The sequence below is a fragment of the Clarias gariepinus genome, chromosome 5 (genome assembly GCF_024256425.1).
Source record: "Clarias gariepinus isolate MV-2021 ecotype Netherlands chromosome 5, CGAR_prim_01v2, whole genome shotgun sequence".
NCBI classification, from domain to species: Eukaryota; Metazoa; Chordata; class Actinopteri; order Siluriformes; family Clariidae; genus Clarias; species Clarias gariepinus.
In genome coordinates, this window is record NC_071104.1 from 13,551,545 (window position 1) to 13,575,806 (window position 24,262).

The following is a 24,262-nucleotide window of genomic DNA, read 5'->3' on the forward strand; positions in this document are numbered from 1 at the left end:
GTGCCTTTCTCCGAGCCATTTACCATACTGATGAATTCCAAACACACTGATGAACACACAAGGGAATTAAGCTCTCCTCTACCAGAAACTGTGTAAGTTCATGCTCTGATGGTTTCTCCGCTTGTAATCAAACAGATGGTCTGTGATTAACAGAAATAATCAACAGGTCCGGTGGTCATGTGATCGGTAATAGTAGGCCTGCGCTACAGTATAACTGTGTAGTTTGTGCGGCGGAGCAGATTTTTATTAATTTTTTGGTAAGATCTGGATCACTGCGGCATGAGGAAGAGAAATTTGGAGTTAGCATATGGCTATGATTAGCTGAATATTGTCTGATTTTTAAGTTCCGAACTGAACGTAACCCTTCCAAGCGTTTACACTTTAGTTGGGTTGAGTATGTACAACACATCTGTCGGAGTGCTGGATCGGGGGGGACGGCGCATTCAGACAGACGTCGGCCATTTTGAACAGCGGCACACTTGCAGTAATTGCTCCGGCGTCTGCTCCTCGTGCTAGTTCTTGTGGATTTCTTTTCTTTTCTTTTTCCTGTGTAAAATCTGATGGCCTTCAGCCTGAGAAAAAGTAACAGCTCAGAGACACAAAATGGCTTTCTTGTTTTTGAGTACATGCTGACAATCTATTACTGCGAACATGATTTTGGACCTTCAGGCTTTTTGTGTGCGTGTGTAAGTGTTGTGTGTGTGTGTGTAAGTGTTGTGTGTGTGTGTGTAAGTGTGTAAGTGTGTGGGTAGGTGGGTACACATTGCAATGTATTTTTCGAAACAAGACAAATTCCACATGTACATTCTTAATCTAAATAACAAGAAGAAACCCAAGTCAGAAGGCGGTATATTAGTACTCTATTTTTCCTCACGCACACGAACACAATAACACACACACACACACACACACACACAGAGTGGAGGAGACTGTTTTGAAAGAAAGTCAATCAAGGAGAAAACTGGATTAAAATGTCACAATGAAGACAAAGATATCATTGCTGCTTGTGTGTGTGTGTGTGTGTGTGTGTGTGTGTGTGTGTGTGTGTATACTGTATGTAGAGGGCACTGATATTATTAGGGGAGATAAATGTGACCAGAGATGACTGAGTATGATTGACTATCATTTCCTATCAAATTACAGCCACACACTCTCTCTCACAACACACACACACACACACAAACAACGAATGATCCATAATCCTCGGAGGAGATTAGAACAAATCATCTTCCATTACGTTTGACACTTCTGCGAAGCCTTCGTTTTTGAACTGTTGCATATGGTTCGGTAAAGACATTTTTACGATTTTAAGGTAAAAAAAAAAAAGATTTTAAATCCCACGCGATAAAAACGGAGGACTGAAACAAGAAGATTTGAGTTTGATTGACATTGATTTTGTTACTAATTAACGGGAACTGTAGTCCTACTTATCAACACTAACACCGCTTTAGTCTCCGCCACGCTGCGAGTGTTAGGAGTCTAATTGCTCGTCTCGAAGCTTTATATGGCCGAAGATCGGTGGAGACGGCACTCCCGAAGACGCGAGCTGGTGTACTTACACGTTTTTCTGTGTGAAAGCTATTTCAGATTACACAGTTTCCATGGCCACCTGTGTGGTGACCATGCCAACAGCAGATTGGGACTGGATGCTGTGCATGTCTATGGATGTGTGTGTGTGTGTGTGTGTGTGTTTGCAAAAGGGGCCTGTGGAGGTGTGCCAAGGGCGATGCCAGTCCTTTCTCTGATCCGCACACCTTAGCCCAACGGTGCCCACGCTACTGTATCACCATAGAAACAGGAAGCGGAGTGAAGACACTTTCACTCAAGTTGGAGTTGTTTAAACAGCTTCGCAGAAGCAGCAGCTCTGGAGCTCGAACGCTGCAGCTTGGTGCAGCACTGGGCAAGAAAAGAAATCCTCCTGCTTTAGAGATCGATCGAGTGTTTAATACTCTGGAGATACTGGAGCGAGAGCGAGACTTCCTACGTGCGTGGATCATATTTGTCACGTGTATTTTTACTCGACCGTCCTCAGATGATGTCCTGATGTTGTTTCGAGCTGGTGCCGTCTTTCCCATGGTGCACTGGGGTTGTGATCACACATACTTTACACATGCTCACAACATCGCGCATCTGTTAAGTCTAATCAGGGCAAGGTGTGTAAGTGTGTGTGTGAGGCGTGAGCGTGTACCTGTGTGTGTGTGTGTGTGTGTGTGAGTATGTGTCCTTAATCAGGGTGGAGTGTTATGTAATCATAATTAATTAAGGCTTAATTACAGAAGCTGCTAAATTCTTGCTAAGTGTCTAAGCCCTTGAGCTCACACACACACACACACACACACACATGCGTGTATACATACTGTACAGTGATGCTTGCAACATCAATTAATTTCCGATGTGTCTCCCTACTATGTTGTCTCTCCTTCCCTCCATCTTCTGATGTTTTCTACTTTTATTTCCTAGCTGTGTGTGTTTGTCCGAACCCCGCGCACACGAGTAACTCCCCGTATAAAGATCTGGCTGTGAGAGTAAAACAGCTCCGCGGGATCGGGACGGTTCTCTAAAGTGGAACATATGCACTTCTGTCAGCCACAGTGTACTCCCCAAATAGCTCTTCATGTCTTTTGAAGCATCAAATCTGCCCTATTTTCTCTAGTATGGAACACGGTTAAGGGAAGGACACAGCTTGTCGTCTTCGCAGCTTGCCGTGGGATCACACCTTGGTTAAGCGTATGGCCGGTTCACACTACAGCGTGGATCCGGAGGTGCGACTACACTACGCGTAAGGGGTGTATTGTAGAACCGAATGGTGTGTAGGATGCGTAGCGTAGCTCGATGGGCATGTACCAATCCGCTGACGAGAAAGAAGAAGGGAAGGAAAAAAAAAAAGCATCGTAACAGCTCCGAGGCTTCGTGGTCGACTTGGAGTTCAGATCTATTATTCACGCCACGCAGCACACACACTTCTGGGAAACTCGCGCAATACACAGCGGAGACTGCGACTCGGAGACAGTTGATTTCGCCCGGTGTGTGTGTGTGTATGGGAAAAGGAGCTGTGAATCTGTACTATAACACTTCTCCTACTCTCAGTCTGTCAGTCACAAAGCTTATGAACAGTCTCAGACTGGAGATATATATATATATGTGTGTGTGTGTGTGTGTGTGTGTGTGTGTGTGTGTGTGTGCTATAAGGACAGCACTTACTTTTTCTCTTTCTCGCTCAAAACTAGAGGTTAAATAGAGGACCACTTTGCTCCCCACCCCACCGCCTCCCCCTCCTCCTTCTCGGTAGATTCCATCCTGCTGCGTCTAACCGCTCCCCCACAGTGCTGGCTCGCACTCCTCTATCTTCCTCTTCCTCTCCTCGTGCACGCCAACATTACCCCCCCCCATCGCACCCCTCCCTCGTCCTTGAGCCAGCCCACACCGCTTTTCCAGCTCTCTCACAGGAACACGTGAAAATCGTCCCGCCGTCCCGCTCTACCTTGGGGAGGGATGGGTTATGTTTTATTTATTTATTTTATGTAATTATTATTTTTTGGCATCCGTTTTTTTTTTTTGTTTTTTTTTGTTTTTTAAGTGAGAACATTTAGCATATGGGCTGCGTATGTCTTTAATTAGAGGAATACGAACGTGTTACCGTTCGGTCAGACGTTTCCTTCGGAGATGCTCGTGTGCTGCCTTCCGTCTTTCTTCGGCCTGTCTGAGTAAAATATTCGTTATTAAAGTGTAATAGCAGAAGCAGGAATAAAGGCTCTAATTACGCAGCACAGTTTAAATCGGGAGTGCTTTAGAATACTCATTTTACTTGATCCCAATTTAAATGGAATATTTTCTGTTTGACTGCACTACTTTACCCGAATTGTGCCCAATTACGGTTATATCCCACGGGTGAGCCGCTGTGCATAATAACAATTCTGTATTTTTCATCCATCCTCGGAAAAAAAAAAAGAGGACGAGATTGAGCTTTTTAATTTAGACGATCCTGAGAGAATAGTCACACGCTTGACCTTTAAAACCTGAATATCGTTGCTTGAACGTTGGTAATTTAACTAACTTTCACTCAGGTTGTTTCCTGAAGTTATTTATGGTAAGCAGTGGGACTGATCGCTGACAGACTTCTCATCGTCAATGTACAGCACATGTATGACATAAGAAACATTGTGTGTGTGTGTGTGTGTGTGTGAGTGCATTCCTCTAGCTTAGAATCGCTGCCTGGAAAGAGTATGTGCTCTGGGTCAGGGTTGTGATGAGAATATATTCCACAGAGTAATTCATTAATTTGCTGCTTGCCAGCCGCCACTGGCCCGGACTAATCTGGCGGGAAGGGCCAGTGCGCTTTCTGCCGGCGAAGGAAAATTGGATTTTGGATGAGCGATCACACGGCTTAAAGCTCCACCAGTGCCCCCGTCTGTTACCCACACACCACATCACACACACTCTCAGCTCAAAGGCAGTCTGGAGTTACCAATACGACCGGTGCTTACAATACACCTGCTCTAATTACCTCTCTCTTCTCCGTCACGTCGATTCGTTCGCACGCGCGCAAAACCGTCACGCTCAGACGTCCCGTAGCCTCCCTAGATCACAACATGCACACGGGGTGACGCAGGATTGCTTCTTAGATTTGCATGTGCTCGAATGACTGTAACTGAACAAATAAGACTGGTGGAGCATTCTCGATCGAGACACACACACACATGCAGAAGGAGAGAGAGAGAGAGAGAGAGAGAGAGAGGAGAGTGGCGCTGAGCTGGACTGGAAGGAATGACCTGTAATTTGCAGACTGCCTACGCAGCCAGCGAGATTCTAGAGCGATGATAGCGAGCGAGTGTGTGACAGCGTGTGTTAGAAATGGACCGAGAGAAGCAAAGCATAAATATATGTGGCAGATTTGTGTGATTTAGTGGTGCTTTGCTGAAACTGGTTATATAAAGGAGACAGCACAATGTGATATTGATGGTCAGTCTAACAGTCTGTGTGTGTTTGTGTGTGTTACAGCTCCTTTGACTGAAGATCCTCCAAAGATCCTCTTCCCTTCTGAAAACAAACTCCTCAACTTAGACATGCAGATAGGTAAGAGTGATCGATCTATCTATCTATCTATCTATCTATCTATCTATCTATCTATCTATCTATCTATCTATCTATTACAAAAATATTCATTTTATTTAACTGGCTTCTTTTTAAATACAGAGGTTAGGGTTAGACTTGTTTGTAGGCTTAACATAATATAGTGAGAATCAGAGAGAGAGAGAGAGAGAGAGAGAGAGAGAGAGAGCATGATGAGATAACCAAAGGTTAGACAGCTGTATTAATAGCATAGTGTGGAGAGAGATTTCTGTTTGCCTTCACAGCAGCATTGTGTGTTCGTGTGTAGGAGTGGGAATCTCTAGTGACCTCACAATCTGAGGTGGTTTTGATTCCAGTGCCACAATGTCCTTCTAAATAAATTCTTTATGCATCTTGTGTGTTTTTCATGTTTCCTGTAGCATGCAATGTGATTTTCCTCCAGTATGGTCATTTTCGGCAACTCTAAACAGAATATTGTTAATGTCGTGCAATACTGTAGGTGTGTATGATGTGGACTTTTCTGTGCTCACAATTTACCATCAAAAATAAATTCTGATAAAGGATTTTATGTTGAAGAAGTAGCTTAGTGGTTGGCACCATGGCCTCGCAGCTCCAGGGTCCAGGTTCGATTCCCGCCTCGAGGTCTGTGTGCATGGAGTTTGAGTTTGCATGTCCTCCCCGTGCTTGATGGGTTTCCTCTGGGTACTCCGAGGTGCTCTGGGGGTATTTCTCCCACAGTCCAAAGACATACGGATTAGGCTAATTGGTGCTCCCAAATCGTCCGTAGCGTGGTGGGAATGAGCGTGTGAATGTTGACCAGGGGTGCTACTACGGTCATGAAATCGCCACAGTCCCTAGTTGGATTACGGAGGTTCCTAGATGGACGAATGGAATAATATTAGTAAGATGTGCAGTGGCGAGCTGCTTGATAGAGAAAACTCTGCTGGATGATGGATTTTTAAGTGATTACACAGTAGTGTGCTGTAAAACTGTGTTTTTTTTTTTTTTTTGTATAATCATTTACAAATCAATTGTCTGGTTTTTCAAAGTGAGTGCTGCCTGGCCCAGGAGATAAATAACAGTATCTATTTAATCACTTTCTTAATATCACAGTCAATTTTCTCATCATTATCATTAACCATTTATATTATTTTCAAAGTGTTATATTCAATGTCGGCAAATATCTTTTCAAAATCTGTCTGCATTTCTATTCTCCTGAAATATTTCCGATGATCATTTTATACTTTTTTCTAGTGTTAGCCAAGATAAATTCATATAATTTATTTTCTTTTATTTAAATGACCTCAAAGCATTCTTCTTTTACCTTGTTAGAGAGCTAGGATGCCTGCCTGAAGTCCGTCTCGAGTGTGTATGCAATATATCAGAGAGTTCAAACCACATGTGCAAATCATCCCAGATTCCTATATGTACAGTAGTAGCCATAACATTAAAACCAGCTGCCTAACATTGAGTAGGTTTCACTTGCGCCGCTAAAACAGCCCTGATCCATCAGGACATGGACTCTACAAAACTGCTGGAAGTGTGTTGTGTTATCTGGCACTAAGACATTAGCAGCAGATCCTTTAAGTCCTGTAAGTTGCGAGGTGGGACCTCCGTGGATCAGACTTGTTTGTCCAGCGCATGCACAGATGCTCGATCAGTCAACACCTCCTTGTTGTCTTCCTCAAAGCATTTTCTAAACCGTTTTTTTTGCAGCGTGTCAGGTCGCATTATCCTGCTGAAAGAAGCCAATGTTATTAAGGGATACAGTTTCTACAGTATGAAGGGGTGTGCATGGTCCTGGTGGTACAGTATGTGTCAAAGTAAAACCCACGTGAATGGCAGAACACAAGGTTTCCAAGTAGTACATTGCCCAGAGAATTACACCGCCTCTGCCAACTTGCCTTCTTCCCACAGTGCATCCTGGTGCTATGTCTTCCCCAGGTAACGATGCACACGCACCCGAACATCCACATTATGGGAAAGAAAAGGGGATTCATCATGCCTGGAACCTTGCTTGCACTGCTCTGTGGTCCAGTTCTGATGCTCACTTAAATTAAATGAGATGCCTGATGGGTGTATATTGGCTTTTTGAAGAGGAAAGGGTCCTGTCATTTTGCCATATTTTAAATAATAACTCACGACACAATTTACAATATAGTATTAGTATTAATACGATTCTCATGTTCCACAAATATCCACTAACATAAAGAAGTTTTCCTAGAGTTTTTGTTAAATGACCCTTGATATAATAAAAGGTCTCTGAATAATTGCATGTTATTAATGACATACAAGATTCATTTATTTTTTATTTATGTATCTCTTCCTCAAAAGGATGTTAACTGTGAGTAGTTACGTTCCTACATGTGCTTACAGCAGTCAGGCAATTTCTATGGATGAATGTTAAATGTCATTTCATAGGCCATGCAATAAATTACATATATCCTACACTAACGGTTGTGTAACTGTTTAGTATGCTAATGTTTTCTCTGTATGTGCCAGGATAAAAATGCAGCCTAATTACTGTTTCAATTCATTTGAATACTACAAGAGGTGTTCAAGGCAAACCGGGACTTGAGATGAAATTTCTCATGGAGGACTGGGAAAAAGCGATTTAGCTGCAGTAAAACATTTAAAGGGGGCAAAGATTTAAAAGGAGGCCGTACGTCCACGAATGACGATTCTGAACGAGGTGATTCCATGTTGATGTGAAGGTTCAGCAAATGGAACGCCTGATCCTTGAAAATCGACGGATAACTTGTTGTCGGCTTGCGGATAGACACATCTGTCGGTGGGAACTGTACACACAGTCATTCACGAATACCACTTGAACATTACAGGAACTCATCTGGGAGTTATTTCCACATCCCACGTATATACTGTACCTTGCTTTAAGTCATTACCACATGTTTGGGCCGTTAAAGGAGTTCCTGGGAGGCCAGCGTTTCAGACGTGAAGCAGGCTCTGGCGTATTGAGAAAACCTTGATGGTATTCAAGCGGCGCTTTTAAAACACTAGGATAAGTGCATTAGTTTAACAGGAGATTATACAGAAAAATAAGGGTCTGTTATTCTGCACAATCAAAATATGAAAATCCCGGTTTGACTTGAACACTCCTTGAACATTATTCAACATTTGGGTACTTCTTTATCAGAAATATGAAATACATAATTTCATGAACGGGTTTAACAGCAATGCGAAAGCTTTTTGATAGAAAAGGCGTAATCTAAGATTAGATCATTTTTTTGCGCTCCGTTATCTCCGTCCCTGTGTTTGTGGGAGTGAGGAGTTTCTATCATGAGCCGACATCATCGCATAGCGGCTCATTGTTGTAGCTCTGAAAGGAAGCAACACTTATAAATGCAAATCCTTTACTCCGAGTCGCCCAACAATGTTGGCCTCATACAGTGGCAAAATCTTTAGCAGGCTGATTTAGGGTAGAGCCGCAGCATTTTGTGTGTGTCTGTGTGTGTGTGTGTGTGTCTGCGTCCATATGCGTGTGTGTGCATGTGTGTTGGACTGAGGCACGTCTGTTTGTTTGGCCAGAAGTCAGCGTGTGTGTGTGTGTGTGTGTGTGTGTGTGTGTGTGTGTGTGTGTGTGTTGCCTGCGAGAGCAGATTGGAGCATATTGCGCAGACTCTGGCCATGTTCTGTCTTCAAAGCAAGGGGAGAAAACAGGACAGCACGGAGACTCCGGAGCCATACACACGTGATGCCTCTGGCACTGCCAGCCTTTGGTCTGAAGCTAAGCTGTTCATGTGTGTGTGTGTGTGTGTATGTGTGTGTGTGTGTTTGCGTGTGTATGTGTGTGTATGGTTCTGTCTGTCCCACCGTATGCCTGTCCACTTTCTGGCCTCTTAGCTTGGCTCACACACACACACACACACACGCGCGCACACACACACACACACACACACACACACATGCACACATGCATACATACACACAAACTCTCCCTACCTCAGATAAGAATAGGTGTAAGCTCCCGGTGACATCTAATTACACAGAGCAATGGATTACAGAGGGAGAAAGAGCTACGAAGAGACATTGGAGGGAGAAGAAGCGCAACAGAATTAGCGAATAATTGGCGTGGCTCTGCGCTGACTCACACACCAGGACATTCAGAGACGTATGAAAGATGAGTGCTTCTTGTCAGCTGCATAATGCTGGTAAAAGTACACTCTCTCTTTCTGCCATATTACTCTCTGGTTAAAACCTGAACATTTATTGCTGTGAGGGTAATAGCCTGGCATTATATAATAAACTTTGCACTCTGTGCCTCGGCGTTATGGATTGAAAAAAATGAACGTTGGAGATAAGTCATTTCTGAACTTTCTGTGAACATTTAGCAAATGGAACGTCTGACCTAGTGAATGACCTGCAGAGAGCTGGGACCAAAGTAACAAAGGCTACCATCAGTAACACACTGCGCCTCCAGGGACTCAAATCCTGCAGTGCCAGACGTGTCCACCTGCTTAAGCCAGGAATTGTCCAGGCCCGTCTGAAGTTTGAGAGCATTTGCATGATCCAGCAGTGGATTGGGAGAATGTCATACGGTCAGATGAAACCAAAATAAAGTTTCATGTTTGGAGGCGAAAGAATGCTGAGTTGCATCCAAAGAACATCATACCTACTGTGAAGCATGGGGGTGGAAACATCATGCTACGAAGCTGTTTTCTTGCAAAAGGACCAGGATAACTGATCTGTGAATGGGGGCCATGTATTGTGAGATTTTCAGTGAAAACCACACTGCGCCACCAGGGACTCAGATCCTGCAGTGCCAGACGTGTCCCCCTGCTTAAGCCAGGTGGTGGAGAGAATGAGCTTTGGTTGAACCCATCATAGCATTATTAGTGGCCAGCAAGGAGTGCTTGCTGCTGCGCTGGCGTGTGCACGTGTACACGCATATACTGTATATATATATATTTACACTCACGTACACACATGCGTTCTTGCACTCAGATTATCGCTTAATGCAAATTATGAGGCCCACATTGTGCGTATCAGGGAGGTAATCGAATAAAAAAGCATCATTCGGATTGAACAGATGATGTGTTCTGAACGAATACAAATGCAGGTAGGAATAGAAGGCACAATGTTATTATTTTCTTGTTTTTTTGTTTGTTTGCCAAAGCCTGCAAAAAATGGTGTCTATCTGAGATTAGATCACATCCAGACAGGAATCCCCTGGAGCACAAAAGAAAAAATTGCGAGAATTTATTTATTTATTTTTACTTTCATATGATGTGTGAGAAAGACAGAAGGGCACGAGCATAAAGGGGTGCAGGATTTACACTCACACTCACAAAGACTGCATTCATTAAAGTGAACATGCGTCGGTCATCCGTGGTCAGGGTCACTGTGGTTCAAATTCGGTTACTAGATTGTTTCGGTTTTAAGAAACAGGCAGGTGGAAACAGAAGTAATAACTGTATGCGAGGCATCCTATGCTGACACTGCTGCCAGTTTTATTTTTCCAGTGTTTCCAGGGCCATAGGGCTGGTACAAAATTACATCTGGTGTGTAGACTGTTCCCTCTTCAGATTAAAATCCAACTACAGACAGAGATATTAATGTTTGAAGCACTAAGGACAACCATATAATGTTTTTATCCTATACCTCTCATCTTATTGTATTAATATGAATATTAAATATCACCCCCAGATATTAATATCCAGATACAAAATGCTGATTGGTAAGACTATTTAATACCAAGGGTAACCTCCGGTTTTAAAAAATAGATCCAGCATGGAAGTGCCAAAAATGTGCAGTTCCACGAATGTCCACTGGGGGCTGAATCAAAAAGTGAGTCAATCCCCATAAACTGTATGTTAAAAACAGAAATAAATGTTTACAGTCTGGTACAAAAACAGTTTTGGTCTCTATGGCTAGATTTCCCATTCATGACAACTGTATGGAGTGATTTTCAACGGTATGTATTTTCTATAGAACTTTTATTACAATCAGTTTTAATTACATTTGGCCATAAAATTATACATAATTGTGACGTGACTGATTTGAGTGACAGTTGCAATGTAAAAAATATAGCTCAGGACTTGTATATATTTGCATTTATATTCCATGGTGTACCCCACCTTGTGCCCTAAGTCTCCTGGGATAGGCTTCAGGCCTCTGCGACAAAAGTGTGGCTTAGTACAGTACTGTATGTGAGCAAGAAACACAGATCACAAACCTTTAGCAGAGTTATTAGAACTGCTCATATACTGCTTATATGTTTAAAACAAAGATAAACACACGTCTTCCCTAAAAAAAGTCAATGCGGTCCCATTTATTGAGGTGCATTAGGCAAAGAAAACAACTAAGGAGATTACTGAAATTACAGGAGTTGGGTTCAGTTGGGTTAAGCACTGTCAAGTGCATTAGTAAAACCTGGAAGGATAGTGCTGAATTGTCAACTTCATGGAAGAAATGTGGAAATAAAAAAACAAAATGACCGTGATCGGAGATCACTTGAACGCTTGGTGAAGTTACATCATAAAAAATTGCCAGTACAAATTAGAGCTATGTTTAATAGTAAAATCAAGAGCATTTCCACACACAGAATGTGACAAAAACTCAAAGAATTGAGACTAAACAGCTGCGTGAACATAAGAAACCTAGAGACTAATCAGTCAAAACGCTTTAATTTGCTAGGGAGCATCAAGAATGGACTTTGGAGCCATGAAAAAAATGGTCATGAGTCCAGATTCCAGAGTGGTGGATGCATCAGGGGAAGAAGGAAGGCACATGAGGCGATGTACCCATCATGCATAGTGCCCACTGTACAAGCCTCTGGAGGCAGTGTTAGGATCTGTGGTTGCTTCAGTTGGTTCTGTGAGCATGAGGAATCATTTTCACACATGAACTAGTCACCAGATTGCGCCCTGAAATCAAAGCTAAAGGCAGTCGAACCGAATATTACAGTGTGAACCTTTTTTTTTGGCCAGGCAGTTTACTCTATATCGCAAGGAATTAAGAAATATACTGTAGCTGTTGTAATATTTGGACATGTATACATTATTTACTGCTCTGCTGGTGTATTAGGTGCATCCGCTTCATCCCTAAACTCATTTGCTCTCATAACAGGTAACAGAGAGATACACTTTAAACGTTTTTTGTTCCTCCTTACTCCAATAATCAGGAAGCAGCAGCAAGCTCAGGACTATACTGATGACCAGATATTATTTGAGTGGTGGTTGAAGAGGAACTAATACTATAATATGGTAAAAAAAAAAAAAAGAAAGTACAGTATTACAGTATGCTGATACTACATTATATTGTAATTTACCATATAACTATTTCAAGAAGAGACCAGAATAACACACAAAGAAATGGTCTTTGTTTGCCTTCCTTAGCCTCCAGCCTGAGAAGTTTCTCTGCACTGCGTAGTTGTGTTGATACTCAGCAACTTCTCGGGGCTTTTAAAGTTCTTTTTACAAAAATTGCTGAAAGAGTCAGACTTGCTTATTGAGGAGTCGAGATACTTTATCAAGATGAATCTTATCGAGACAGACTTTACCTTTACATTTGCACAAAGTGGAAAAAAAATCCCAGTCAAAAGTTTGGACACACCTTTTATAATTCAGGCATTTATCTTAGCAATTTTTCTACCAATACCAACAATATCAAATAGATGGAATAACATGCTGAATTATGTAATTACATAAGGGAAAACAACAGCCCATTACTGCTTTAAGATGTGAAGGTCAGTCCATCTGGAAATTCGTAAGATTTTTAAAAGGACAGTATATTTAAGTCACAAAGACCCTCAAATGCTGTGCTGAAATCGCCTCTCACAAGGAGAGCAAAGGAAAGGAAACCCCATGACTTACCTCTTTTGCAAAGCGTAAGTTAATTTAGTGTTCCCAGCCTCAGAAATCACCAGTTAACAACGAATGAGATTACAGCCTACATGAATGCTTCATAGAGCTCAATTAGCTGACACATCTCAACTTCACCAACTTAGGGGAGATTATTTCATATTTTCGATGCTTTTAGTATCGCTGTACAATTTAGAAAATAATGTAAAAACAAAAAAAAAAAGATGAACTTTTGCCTGATAGTGTAGGTTAGTGATTAGTCGTAATAGATTGCGTTGTAACGCTGTAAACTGAAAACCTGTTTAAGCAGTAGTCAAAAATATTTATGTGTTAAAAGGACGTGCAAATAATTTATTTTATGAAATATTATGATTTTAGGATGTACTTTACACCAATCAGCCATAGCATTCTGACCACTGACACATGAACTGAACAACACGGATCTGCTATACACCAGTAAACCGGTGACAGGATCAGGGCCACACAAGACTCACCCATGCCTGCAGAGGGAGTAAAGGCCAGCGTGTTTGGTCCAATTCTAGAGATAACTAGACATAAATGCACCAGACAGCCCAGGGCACCACAGCTTGTTACACACGAGGCACAGCAGGCAAAGAGCTCAAGACCATTGAGTCAGACCCCAAACTTTCCAGATCACAATGTGTTCAAGCAACCATGGGATGCACCGGACAAACAAGTCGGGATCCATGGAGGCCCGACCCAGAATCCACAGGATCCGCTGGGACCAGACACACACAACAGCAGACCCCCAGATGCCAGAGCTGCCTACTGTATGTGGCACAAAAGGGACCCCAAAACCTAGGTGCTTCTAATGTAAATGGTTTTAATGGTATATCTGATTGGTGTAAACATAAATGTATAATCAGTGTTGTGTTCGGATATTAGTTGAATACAGCCAACTTTTTGAAGTCAAACCACCAGAACACATGTATGTCTCTATTAATGCGAGACCTGCTGAAGGCTATATGCAAAACTAGAGCTTTCTAAATTCAAGATGATTGACAGGCAAGTAGAGATATCAGCTTGTCCTAATTGGCTGGATGTTCCTAGTCTACATCATTAGTTTTTTTTTTTTTTCTCTCTCTTCTCATGGAGCCTGGGGTACCAGAAAGACTGAAGTTTCTTCTTTCAGCTGATGTAAGAGCATCATCAGATATTCAGAAGAAAATAGATCTCACTCCAAAAGCCCACCTTTACCTGGGCTCATCATAGCTAAAATGAAATCCCACAGCAATTATTTTAATTGCAGGCAATGTCCGTAATTGACTAGTTAGTGCTGTCTTAATTGTCTAAATACAGCGTGATGAGATGGACACAGGTAAACAGGAATCAATATCATAAACAGTAATAAAGCTTAGGCAGCTACGATGACATGGGAATTTAATATCAGCATGTTGCCGTACTCAAGTTACTCTGCTGTTATTTCCGTTGTCTACAGACAAGTTGAAGATGAAAGTGCACAATATAAATGTCAACTAAGTCTTAGGAGGCTTGTTTTATTAACACCATGGACAACCAGTGAAATGGAACAATTTAACAACACATAGTGGAAAAAAAAAATCAGCCAAATTGGAATAAAGTGGTGCCTCTGTGGTTATGGTTCTCCGCTTGATGAAAATCCAAATCCCGGGAAAAGCCAGACAGTCACTATTGGGTGCTTGAGCAAGACCCTTAACCCCTGAGCTATATGCTTGGGTTGTGTTCTGCCTTATTTGTGCGGCACTTTGTGTAAAAACATCTGCCGAATGAATACACGGGAAGGTGCACATTTCCGAGCTCTATTTCCGCAGTTCTGTGTCCGTCTCTGTTCCCTCGTAAAAAAAAAAAAAACATTTATATTTTAAATGTTTGTGCAAGCTCTCTGTATGTTGAAGAGGCTTTTATGCATGCAGAATCAACAAAACGTATCACATACTGTACTGCAACATGCCTGCGGCAATATTCTACCGAGGAGGGCCATCACACAAATTCAAAAAATATTCTAAATCTACAGCAGGAAAGAAACGGCACCATAAGGAAAGACAGAAAGAAGAAAGAAAAGACATAAGTCCAAAGAAAGGGAGAAAATAGAAAAAGAGCTCAAGCAGGAGCCATTTGCTGGCAGTGAAATGTGAGTCATGGTGAAGACGAGAGTGCACGAGTAGACGAAAATGAAAACAGGAGAGTGGAGGAGGAGGTCACAGGAAACTCTCGCTCGCCCGCATGCTCCGCGTTTGTTTGAGTTTAATCAAATTAAAATTCAATTAAAGGAAACGAGTCTCTTCTCTATTACCTCTCTAAGGAAGTTGAGCAATGACGACACACAGGCACATGCGTATACACACGCACACCCCCGCACGCGCACACATGCATGCACACAGAAAGCGAAGAGTGTGTTTGTGGCGCTATTCAAAGGACATTTAATATTAATCACACTCTCCAAAAATAATACTGTTGTTGCTTAGCAACAGCCAGGCCTCCTCGGGCGATGAAGGAATTTCTCTAAATAAATAGTGATCCTGCACAATATTGGCCGCAACAGTACAGAAAGCACCGCACACATGCCAGTAGGTGATGCGGAAGTGCGTCTCGGCTCTGATTGACAGGGAAGATTGACGGCCGTGGCATTTAAATGCAGTAGAAATATGTAATATGATTATAATCAAGGTAAATAGTGTAAGGGTAATAAAGGCATTCAGGCTACTTGTTTTGCAGTGCACACAGCACTTTTAATAATACCGTACATATACAGTATGCACTTAGGGGCTATTTTGGGCTTTGTAACTGCATCGTCTATCAGCGAAAAATTCCATACAGGGGCAATTTGTAGGAATACAGTTTTTTAGCCATTTATCTATAAGCAGGGACGTCCATAAGACTGTAAAAGACTGTAGACCAGAAATTATTTTGGTGATAGTTAAAGATACTGCAGTGTTGATACTGGATCTTATGCCAGTCAGGGAAATACTGTATAAATGATTGCTATTCATTTTAAATTCAATGCCTTTAAAAGGAGCGGTGGGGGATTAGGCAGGTGAGTCCAGGGTTCGAGCCCTGCCACTGCCAGCAGTAATAAATTAAAGTAATCCTTGCCTGTAGGATTTATCAGTCACTTACATCATCATGGACAAATTTTTACCCATTCTCGCTCATCACATTCAATCGGGTTGGGGTTTGGGCGCTGGGTTTAAAGGCCAAACAACTCCACTTTGGTCACATCTGTCCATGGGACATTGTTCCAGAAGCCGTGTGCTTTGTTCAGATGCGCTTCAATCATGCGTCCATGAATTTTTAAAAGGAGGAGGCTTTCTCTTGGCAACCCTTCCAAAGCAAAGCACACTCGTTCAGTCTTCTTCTAACTGTGCCGTTAGGGTCTGAAATGTAGCTGTAGCATTTTTTGTATTTGAGCATTACATGGTTTGACCTTTCAGTGCTGGGACGTCCACTCCTGGGAAGACTGTCTTAAATGTTTTCCACTTGTGAATAATCTTTCTTACTGTAAACAATAAGCTACAAGTTGCAGATTGACACTTGCTTCTCTAAGACTATTGCTTACTGTATATCTTTCCCTCTTGGCATTGTGTAAACACACACACACACACACACACACACACACACACACATACACCTGAATGCTCCAAACCAGCTGAAACTGAACCTACCCTAAGTCCTGTGGAAGCAGTAAGGAGGTACTTGGTATTGCCCACATATGTTTTTTTTTTCTATTTGCTTTAATAAATAATAATATAAATAATGGCACTGTAAAAAAAAAAGCTAGATCTTGTTGTTTATCTAAAATTTTATTCGCCCACTATGATCAGATTTGTTTTTGTTTTTGTGTTCAAAAACACACAGAATTAAAAGATGGTGTACTAAATTATGTAAATGAGTCTACACTAATATTGTGATGTAACTTGCATTAAATCGGATCAGTACAAGAAAATGCAAACGAATGTAATATGTATAATACCAGCATTACAGGGGAAGGATGTACAGTTCCTGTATTTTGTTTTAAGCGATTCTCTCCATTAATGGACGTGTGTTGATAGTAACTTACGGTCCAGTGTAGATGAGCTGAGAGCTGACGTTCTGCTTACATCTTATCCAACCACAGAAGCATGGATATTACAGAATGCAATTGCATTATTCAGCATAAAAAATACAAAAAGATTGCCTGTTATTGTTTTTTGTTTGTTTCTTTCTTTCTTTATTTGGCTTGTTTTTAAGGAAGCTTACCAGAAACCACCAGACATCTGGTCGAGACTGGAATTGTGCATCAGGACTGGGATGTAGTTGAACTCCCACTCTTTCCTCTTCTGTCATCCTCAGGTCCCTGTCTCATCCTCAGCATTCAGCCCTTTGTCTTGCTGTCACTGCACTGCCCCTCTCTTGTCTCCCTGCCCATCCCCACGTCCCTGTCTCACTCTCAGCTTATTGTTCTTTCACATCTGTTTCTCACCTTAGGTTCCCTGTCTCACTCTCAGCCTTTGATCACTGTCAGATTCCTGTCTCATGCTTAAACCCTTGACTTACCCCTTATTTCTCAGCCTAACCCCACAGCTTCTTGTCTTATTGTCAGTTCTCTCTCAAATCATCAGCCCTCGCCTTACCTTCACTGTCTCCTCCTTGGCTTATGCTTGAATCTCTGTGAATCCTAAATGTGCTCTATGTCTCTAGCTCACCGTCTCACTCAATGCTTTCTTGCCACACCCTTTGCCTGCACATCTCATCCTCTGCTTTCCTATTCAACCTTACTGTCTCTTCATGTCTCACACTTGGCTCGTCCTCTTACTCGAGCACCCTGTATCAGGTTCAGCTGTATGTTTCGCTGCCGGTTCTCTGTCTCTCCCTTATCTCCCTGTCTCACCTGGAGCTTTTCTCCCTCGGCCTTCTATCTCACCAATTCCGTTTCACCCTCAAGTTCCTTTCTTATCCTCAGCTCTCCTTCTCAACCCCTGTCCCCCGTCTCTCTCTCTCGGCCGTCTCTCTGTTAAGGCCCCATGAGACTCTAGCTCTAATCAAGCACATGCTCCTATCAGAGCCAACATGACCTTTCAGGTGCTGGCACTTTCTGGCATGACCTTTTAGAGTGAATAGCTGAGCAGGACGCCGGGACTAATGCGCACAGTAATGGAGGATAATGTGAACCGCTGCTCAGGGCTGCGCATTCTCTATGTGTGAGAGTCCCACTTATCCATTGCTTCTCTCAGCAACACAGTCACACAATAATGTTCTAGGGCTACAAACTGTTCTCTGTTTCCATCAGTATGTGTCTTTGTCATTCTTACAGTCTCTGTCTATCCCTCTCTTTTTACACATGAACACACCTGCTTATCTTTACTTCATAACTGTTTCTTTTCCCCCCTTATGTGATGTTTTTTTTTTTTCAAAAAATCCCTGATTTCTTTCCTATGTCAGTATTTTTTTCTTGTATTTTGGCTCATGCTTGTTATCTTTTATTTTTTAAGGTTTTTTTTTCATTTCCGCTCTGCAGGGACTTAAATTAGATAACGACATAAACTGTTATTTATAATGTGAAGTCTGTGCACTTTTATATACTGTACTGTATATATATGTATATACTCTATCCCTTTCATGCATGAATTATGAGAACCTCAGTCAAGATATATATATATATATATATATATATATATATATATATATATTTGTATAAGTTTGTCGATGCACAATCATATACACATTCATATACACACGAGCTCACCCAAAGTTCAAGCGAGACACCGAGCGCTGCCCGGCCAGTCATCCAGAAAATGGTGAGTGTTACACATGCTCGAGCAAACTGCCATTTCTTATTTTCGTACCCCGACTCAGTCTCAAAGAGTAATCCAATCATATCAGGTCAGAATTGGGCCATCAAACCCTTACATGTAGCTCAGCTATGAGCCTTCATTTTTATAGAGAGTTTGAAATAAGGCTGTATCGTGAAATGAAAAAAAAAAAAAAAAAAAAAAGTGCCATCAAGCGTCATAAAGAAAATAGGAGCACGGATTTCAAATCCAGAGCATTTTTTTTTAAAGATGACAGCATTTCCAAACTGTAAACGGATCAGAGCAGCTGTAGATACTGCTAAAAAAAATAAAAAGCCATATGTTTCTAATTACAAATGGAAGAATTTCACTAAACTAACTTGAAGATATATAGCGACTGGCTGCGTACAACCTGGCAGGTAGAACTTACAATTAAGCACAGCCCATAGTAATTAATGTGTCCTTGTTGTCGCTGCTTCTGTGCGCAAAGCCGCAGTGCAGATGGGACCTCAGCTGGGCCCCTGTTCTTAAGCAAAAGTAAATAAAGTGATGCACAAAGAGAGGCTGCAAACAATGAACGCCGGTTCTGTTAAAACCAACACGATCCGCGTAACATATCTAGAGCACTAGGATGGAGTGGTATGAGACCGATCTCCCGCTGCTCAATTCCCCGCATGAAGCTGGGGTTTGATGACAGGCCCACTGAGAGACGAATGAGAGAGAGAACGAGCGAGGAGAAGAAGGGGGGGGCAGAGAAAATAGGAGAATGAGAGAGTGAGAGAGGGAGCTAAAGAGGCTGTGGGTTGAATGCCTACGGGAAATGGCCCGCCGATGTGCTTATATTACACTGACTTTAGATTCATCTTGGAGATTGAAGCCGATTCCCTAGGGAAATGATGTCTGCCTGTGCGTGGGGCATCTCGTCTTCGATTCCAGCTACGGAGAAGAGCTGCGGGGTACTTAGTGAGAAAAGAGCAGTGGGTGTGTGTTTTAGAATGGGAGCTAAAGCAGGCCTATGTTCCCCATTCACCTGGCCAATATCGAGGTTATTACTCAATATGTTGAGGCTGTGTAAAGCGGGCTGCGACAAGGACTCTATTATGTCATCAGAAAGAAGGGATCAGTGGAGGACAGAGCATGAAAGGAGGAGTGGAAGAGTACCTGCTCGCACGAGTGCAATTCTTTACAGCTAATTAAAGCTTCCCTTTGAGGGGCAGGGCTGTGGAACAAAGGGAGAAAAGAATAGAGAAAGAGAGAGAGAGAAGAAAATATCACAGCCTTTTGAACCAGACTGCAGTCACTGAAGCAAAAGGGATGGTGTTCTACACCCCCAGCCCGATCCTTGCTCTTTGTTTCTCTTCTTTCTTTCTCTTCTTTCTTTCTTTCTTTCTTTTTTTTCCCCCTCTCATTTCTCTTCTTTCCTTGTCTAATGTAATGAGCGCATAATTGTTTTGCGCATAGGAGCACTTGTGGGTGTCTGTGGTGTGTGTTATATGGTTAAGTGAAAATCCGGAGCTTTTCACTTGAGTTTGCTCAGTCAGTGCAGTGACTGTGCTGTGTGGGTAAATGGAGCGAAGAACAGACAGCAAAGTCTTTAGCACACAGAGAATTACTGGCATGTCACACACACACACACACACAACACACACATGCGCACACAAACATAGCCACAGTTAACAAGCTTCAGTGAGGAGTACAAGCTCCCCCTTATGGTTACATTATGTATTTAAGGCAGGATCACGGGTCTGTGTTATAGCAGGGATGTCTACGCACGCTCCTGAACTCTTTCATGCTCAAAACCCATGGTACCACTTAGGTTATGGTCATTTTCCGCGACAAGCTAGAGACATCATGTTGAGTTGATGTATAAAGTAAAAAAAATATATACTGTATTAATTAACGATAATAAAAAAATATCATTAATAATATTATTAATAACAATTCATTCAGTGATTTTTTTTATTTTTGGTTGGGCTGTAAAATTGTGAAACCTAAAACTGTTATTTATTAAAAATAAAATAAAAAAAAAAATCAATGTCAAATGAAATTGGACTTTTTTCTAAACATTCCTTACATTGATAAGTAAATACATTTTTCATGTTCAGTAATACCATGAGTAAAAGGAAAGTAGTTTAGATGTTGCAAAAGAAAATCAATCCTCACTAACAAGAAAAATAGTTTCGAACCATGTTCATTGTGGTCTGGCATTAAAAAATGTGTTTTATTTTCATTTTTTTAAAATAAAAATGTAAAGATAAGCCAGATTAAAGCTGTATTTAAAGGAGACCTTGAGTCTATTCAAGTAGACTTAGAGCATGAGGTGGGTATATACACCCTGGATACACTAGTGTGCCAATCTATGGCAGGGCATACACACACTCACATGATCATTCACACACTACAGACAATTTGGGAATGCCAGGTAGACTAATCTGCGTGTCTTCCGACTGTGGGTGTAAATGGGAGTACCAGGAGGAAACCCACCATCTCTGGGAGAACATGCAAACTCCATGCACACATACCTAAAGCGAGGATCGAACCCTCGACCCTGGAGGAGCAAGGTGAGCGTGCTAACCACTAAGCCACGTGCCGCCATGTCCAGAGACAAACAGCAACGACAACAAAAAAAACATTTCCTTCTAAACTTGTTGCTTAATGGCATTACAACCAACTGTAGGTCTATTGTGACCTCATATAAGCTTGTTTCCAGTTCGTTTCTTATCCTTCTGTTCCCTTGTAGGCACGTGGCTCAGCAGCATCTCATTCACATAGACACAGCACGAGTATAATAAAGAGAGTTTGAAGTCTAAAAAATGTATTTCAACAGGAGGATTAAAACATACACTTTGGGGGAGAGATGTGAATTGTTTTAACTTAAAGAATACTAAAATATGGAACCTTTAAAGATCAGGCAGTCCAGTGAGCAGGAGAATTCAGGACGACGATTTCTTTTTAGGTTACAGTAATGGGCTCGAGGGATTTGGAGGTGATGTACAGCTCGTATTTTCCTATAAATAGTCTTAAATCGACTGGCCGTACGTGTGCACACGATGCCTGTAAGGGTTAAAAGACATTTACTGTATGTCATATGGGAGAACTTGGGAGAAATGGAAGTCTTCCCATTCTTCTGACTGAATGAGTTCATGTGCTGTAGGCTACGCGATCGAAATTCAAGATGGCTGTCATTAGCCTCATTATTATTGCGCTTTCTCATTAAGAGGTGAGCTAAATTGTTTGGTGAAGCCGAGGAGAAAAAGAAAACCATTCGCTGAATTGTCAGATTGAACACTCGGAGGTTGATGTAAATGGTTTTTACCACGCAGGAACTTTAAATTACAGCAATCCTGACATGAGGTGAATGTGGCATTGTTGCTCTGTGAGTGTTGAAGTGCTGTCTCCATATGAGTGTGTGTGTGTGTGTGTGTGTGTGTGACGACTCGAGAAAGACTTGTGGAACAGAGATACAGTATAGAAGGGAGCTTTTCATTGATTCACAGCATTGTAATTTTAAGTAAATAACGACTACATAAAGAGATAAAGGAAAATATCGACCATGTGCGTGTGCTCATGTTTAGTAATAATAACATGATGTTGTAATAATAACTTTTTTAATGTAAAAAAAATAACAAAATGCGTTTGCTGCCGGCTTGATTTGAACATAATAAGGCAACGCAGTGTAGAAATAGTAATCTTATTCCCTATTATTCGGCAGCAGCTGCTGCACCAGTGTTCCTCTCCACAAGCACCCCAAGCTTATAGATTCGGTTTGAATGTTGGGTTTAATTAACTAAGAGTTAATTAAAACATGTCCTTCATAAAATACACGTGGAAGCTGTGCTGGTTTAACAGCAGTGTTGGGAAGAAAGTAGATGCTAGTTTCACACATTTAATTACTCTCTGGTTACCAAAGTCCTGCCAACAGCGGTGCATATGCTGAGTGCTGTGGCTCATAGTTACATACACACACACACACACACACACACACACACACACACGTGTAAACGATTAAACGGTGGGTTTATGGTGGGAAATGTGTCATGTTCAAAAATACCACAAAAAGACAATTCTCACAACGAGAAAAATATTTCACGAATACGAGGAACAAAACTTTTCTCGACTTTTACTGTAAGTGAAAAGATTATTTTGCAATAACAGTTTAAATGTCTCATTGCATTTGCCAACAATTACACTTTAAAAAAGTGAGAACAATGTTTATGGTTGAGGCCAAAATTTTTAAGGCAACATACTGTACTGTATTCCATGTATTATACCTCCCCCAGTGCACAAAACACGTGATTTTACTAAATAGTTCTGGCCTATACTGTATGTCTGAAGCGTGCAACTAGTGAAAACTGGCTGTGACAACAGGATTCATGGCCTAGGTCATCTCCAGATCTGAACCAAACCAAAAACTGTCGGACAATGGTGAAGAAGACAGAAGCAGTCAGGAAACCATATTCTGTACATGATCTTCACCAACTTTTTTTTTTTATGCCCAGCCGGATACATCAGGTTTTGAAGAATAAATGTTGATTGTTGTATAGCACATTAATTGCATAAAACAACAAACTGCTTATTATTTTGATTGCCCTTATTTTAAAAACCTTTGTCACCACTGTACTTTATATAGACAGGTAGTTACAGTACATTTAATGTAGTACAAGCTCGTTTCTGTTATCACTTACATTATAGCAGCTGTAAACATTTATTCCCTCATTCTTTTTTTCTCTAATTTGAAGATGAAAGGAACACAGCATGGTGAGTTACTGATAATCCATAAAGCCTTTCTCCCTCAACAAACTCCTCCTTTTATCGTTAAACGAGTATCAACACAGAATTTTCTTCTCCATATACTTCTACTGTATGTTAGATACAAACACATTCTTTGTGTATGCAAACTAACAACAGGAATGAAACAAAGCTTTAATGAAGGCTGTAATAAAAACCTGTTATTTGCCCTGTAACTAGTCATCTTAATAATTTTATTTATTCATTTTCCTTAGTCCTTTTTATGCTAGGGGTCGCCACATTGCATCTTTAACACTGGTTTTACACCGGATACCCTCCCTCCCTTTTTCTAACTAGGTTTGATACCAGCACTGCATGTACAGTAATGGCTGGTTTGCATAGGGTGTAGCAAGCTGTTGGTGAGGCTCGAACCCCGACGCCCTAATCAGCAAACCTGAGTACAGCTAGTCAGCTTATAACTGATCAAAATCGATCAGTCATATTCAATATTTCAGCAGCACTGTGGTGTCGATCCCGTATCTATACTGTACATCGAACATTCATATTTCCAAACACAACCTTAAGTTACAAGCATCAGTTTCTTGTTTTTCCACGACCCACTAACATAAGCCTGATCCATCGGCAGGACATTCCTAATTTGCTGAACTACAGTACCTTTTTTTTTTGGTTGTTAGTTTCACAGTAATTACTGAATAACGGGCCTTAAGATGAATAACTGTCTAATACTCCAGGACATTAAGAGGATTAGCCTACGAGTCAATTATACTGTGTATATTTTAGTCTGTTTATTTGACCACCGGCAGTACAACAAAAAGAGCGGAAACACTTCAAAATTGACTCTGAGTGAATGTGTGA

The 24,262-nt window shown here is 41.4% G+C and overlaps 1 protein-coding gene across 2 annotated transcripts in view; it reads left to right on the plus strand.

Annotated features, from left to right (window-relative positions):
- il1rapl1a (interleukin 1 receptor accessory protein-like 1a) overlaps nucleotides 1–24,262 on the plus strand; it is a 121,342-nt gene that overhangs the window by 82,369 nt on the left and 14,711 nt on the right. For both annotated transcript variants that reach the window (XM_053496766.1, XM_053496768.1), the window contains exon 6: nucleotides 4,999–5,073. In XM_053496766.1, coding sequence (XP_053352741.1) covers nucleotides 4,999–5,073 — 75 coding nt within the window. The remainder of the gene's footprint in view (nucleotides 1–4,998; nucleotides 5,074–24,262) is intronic.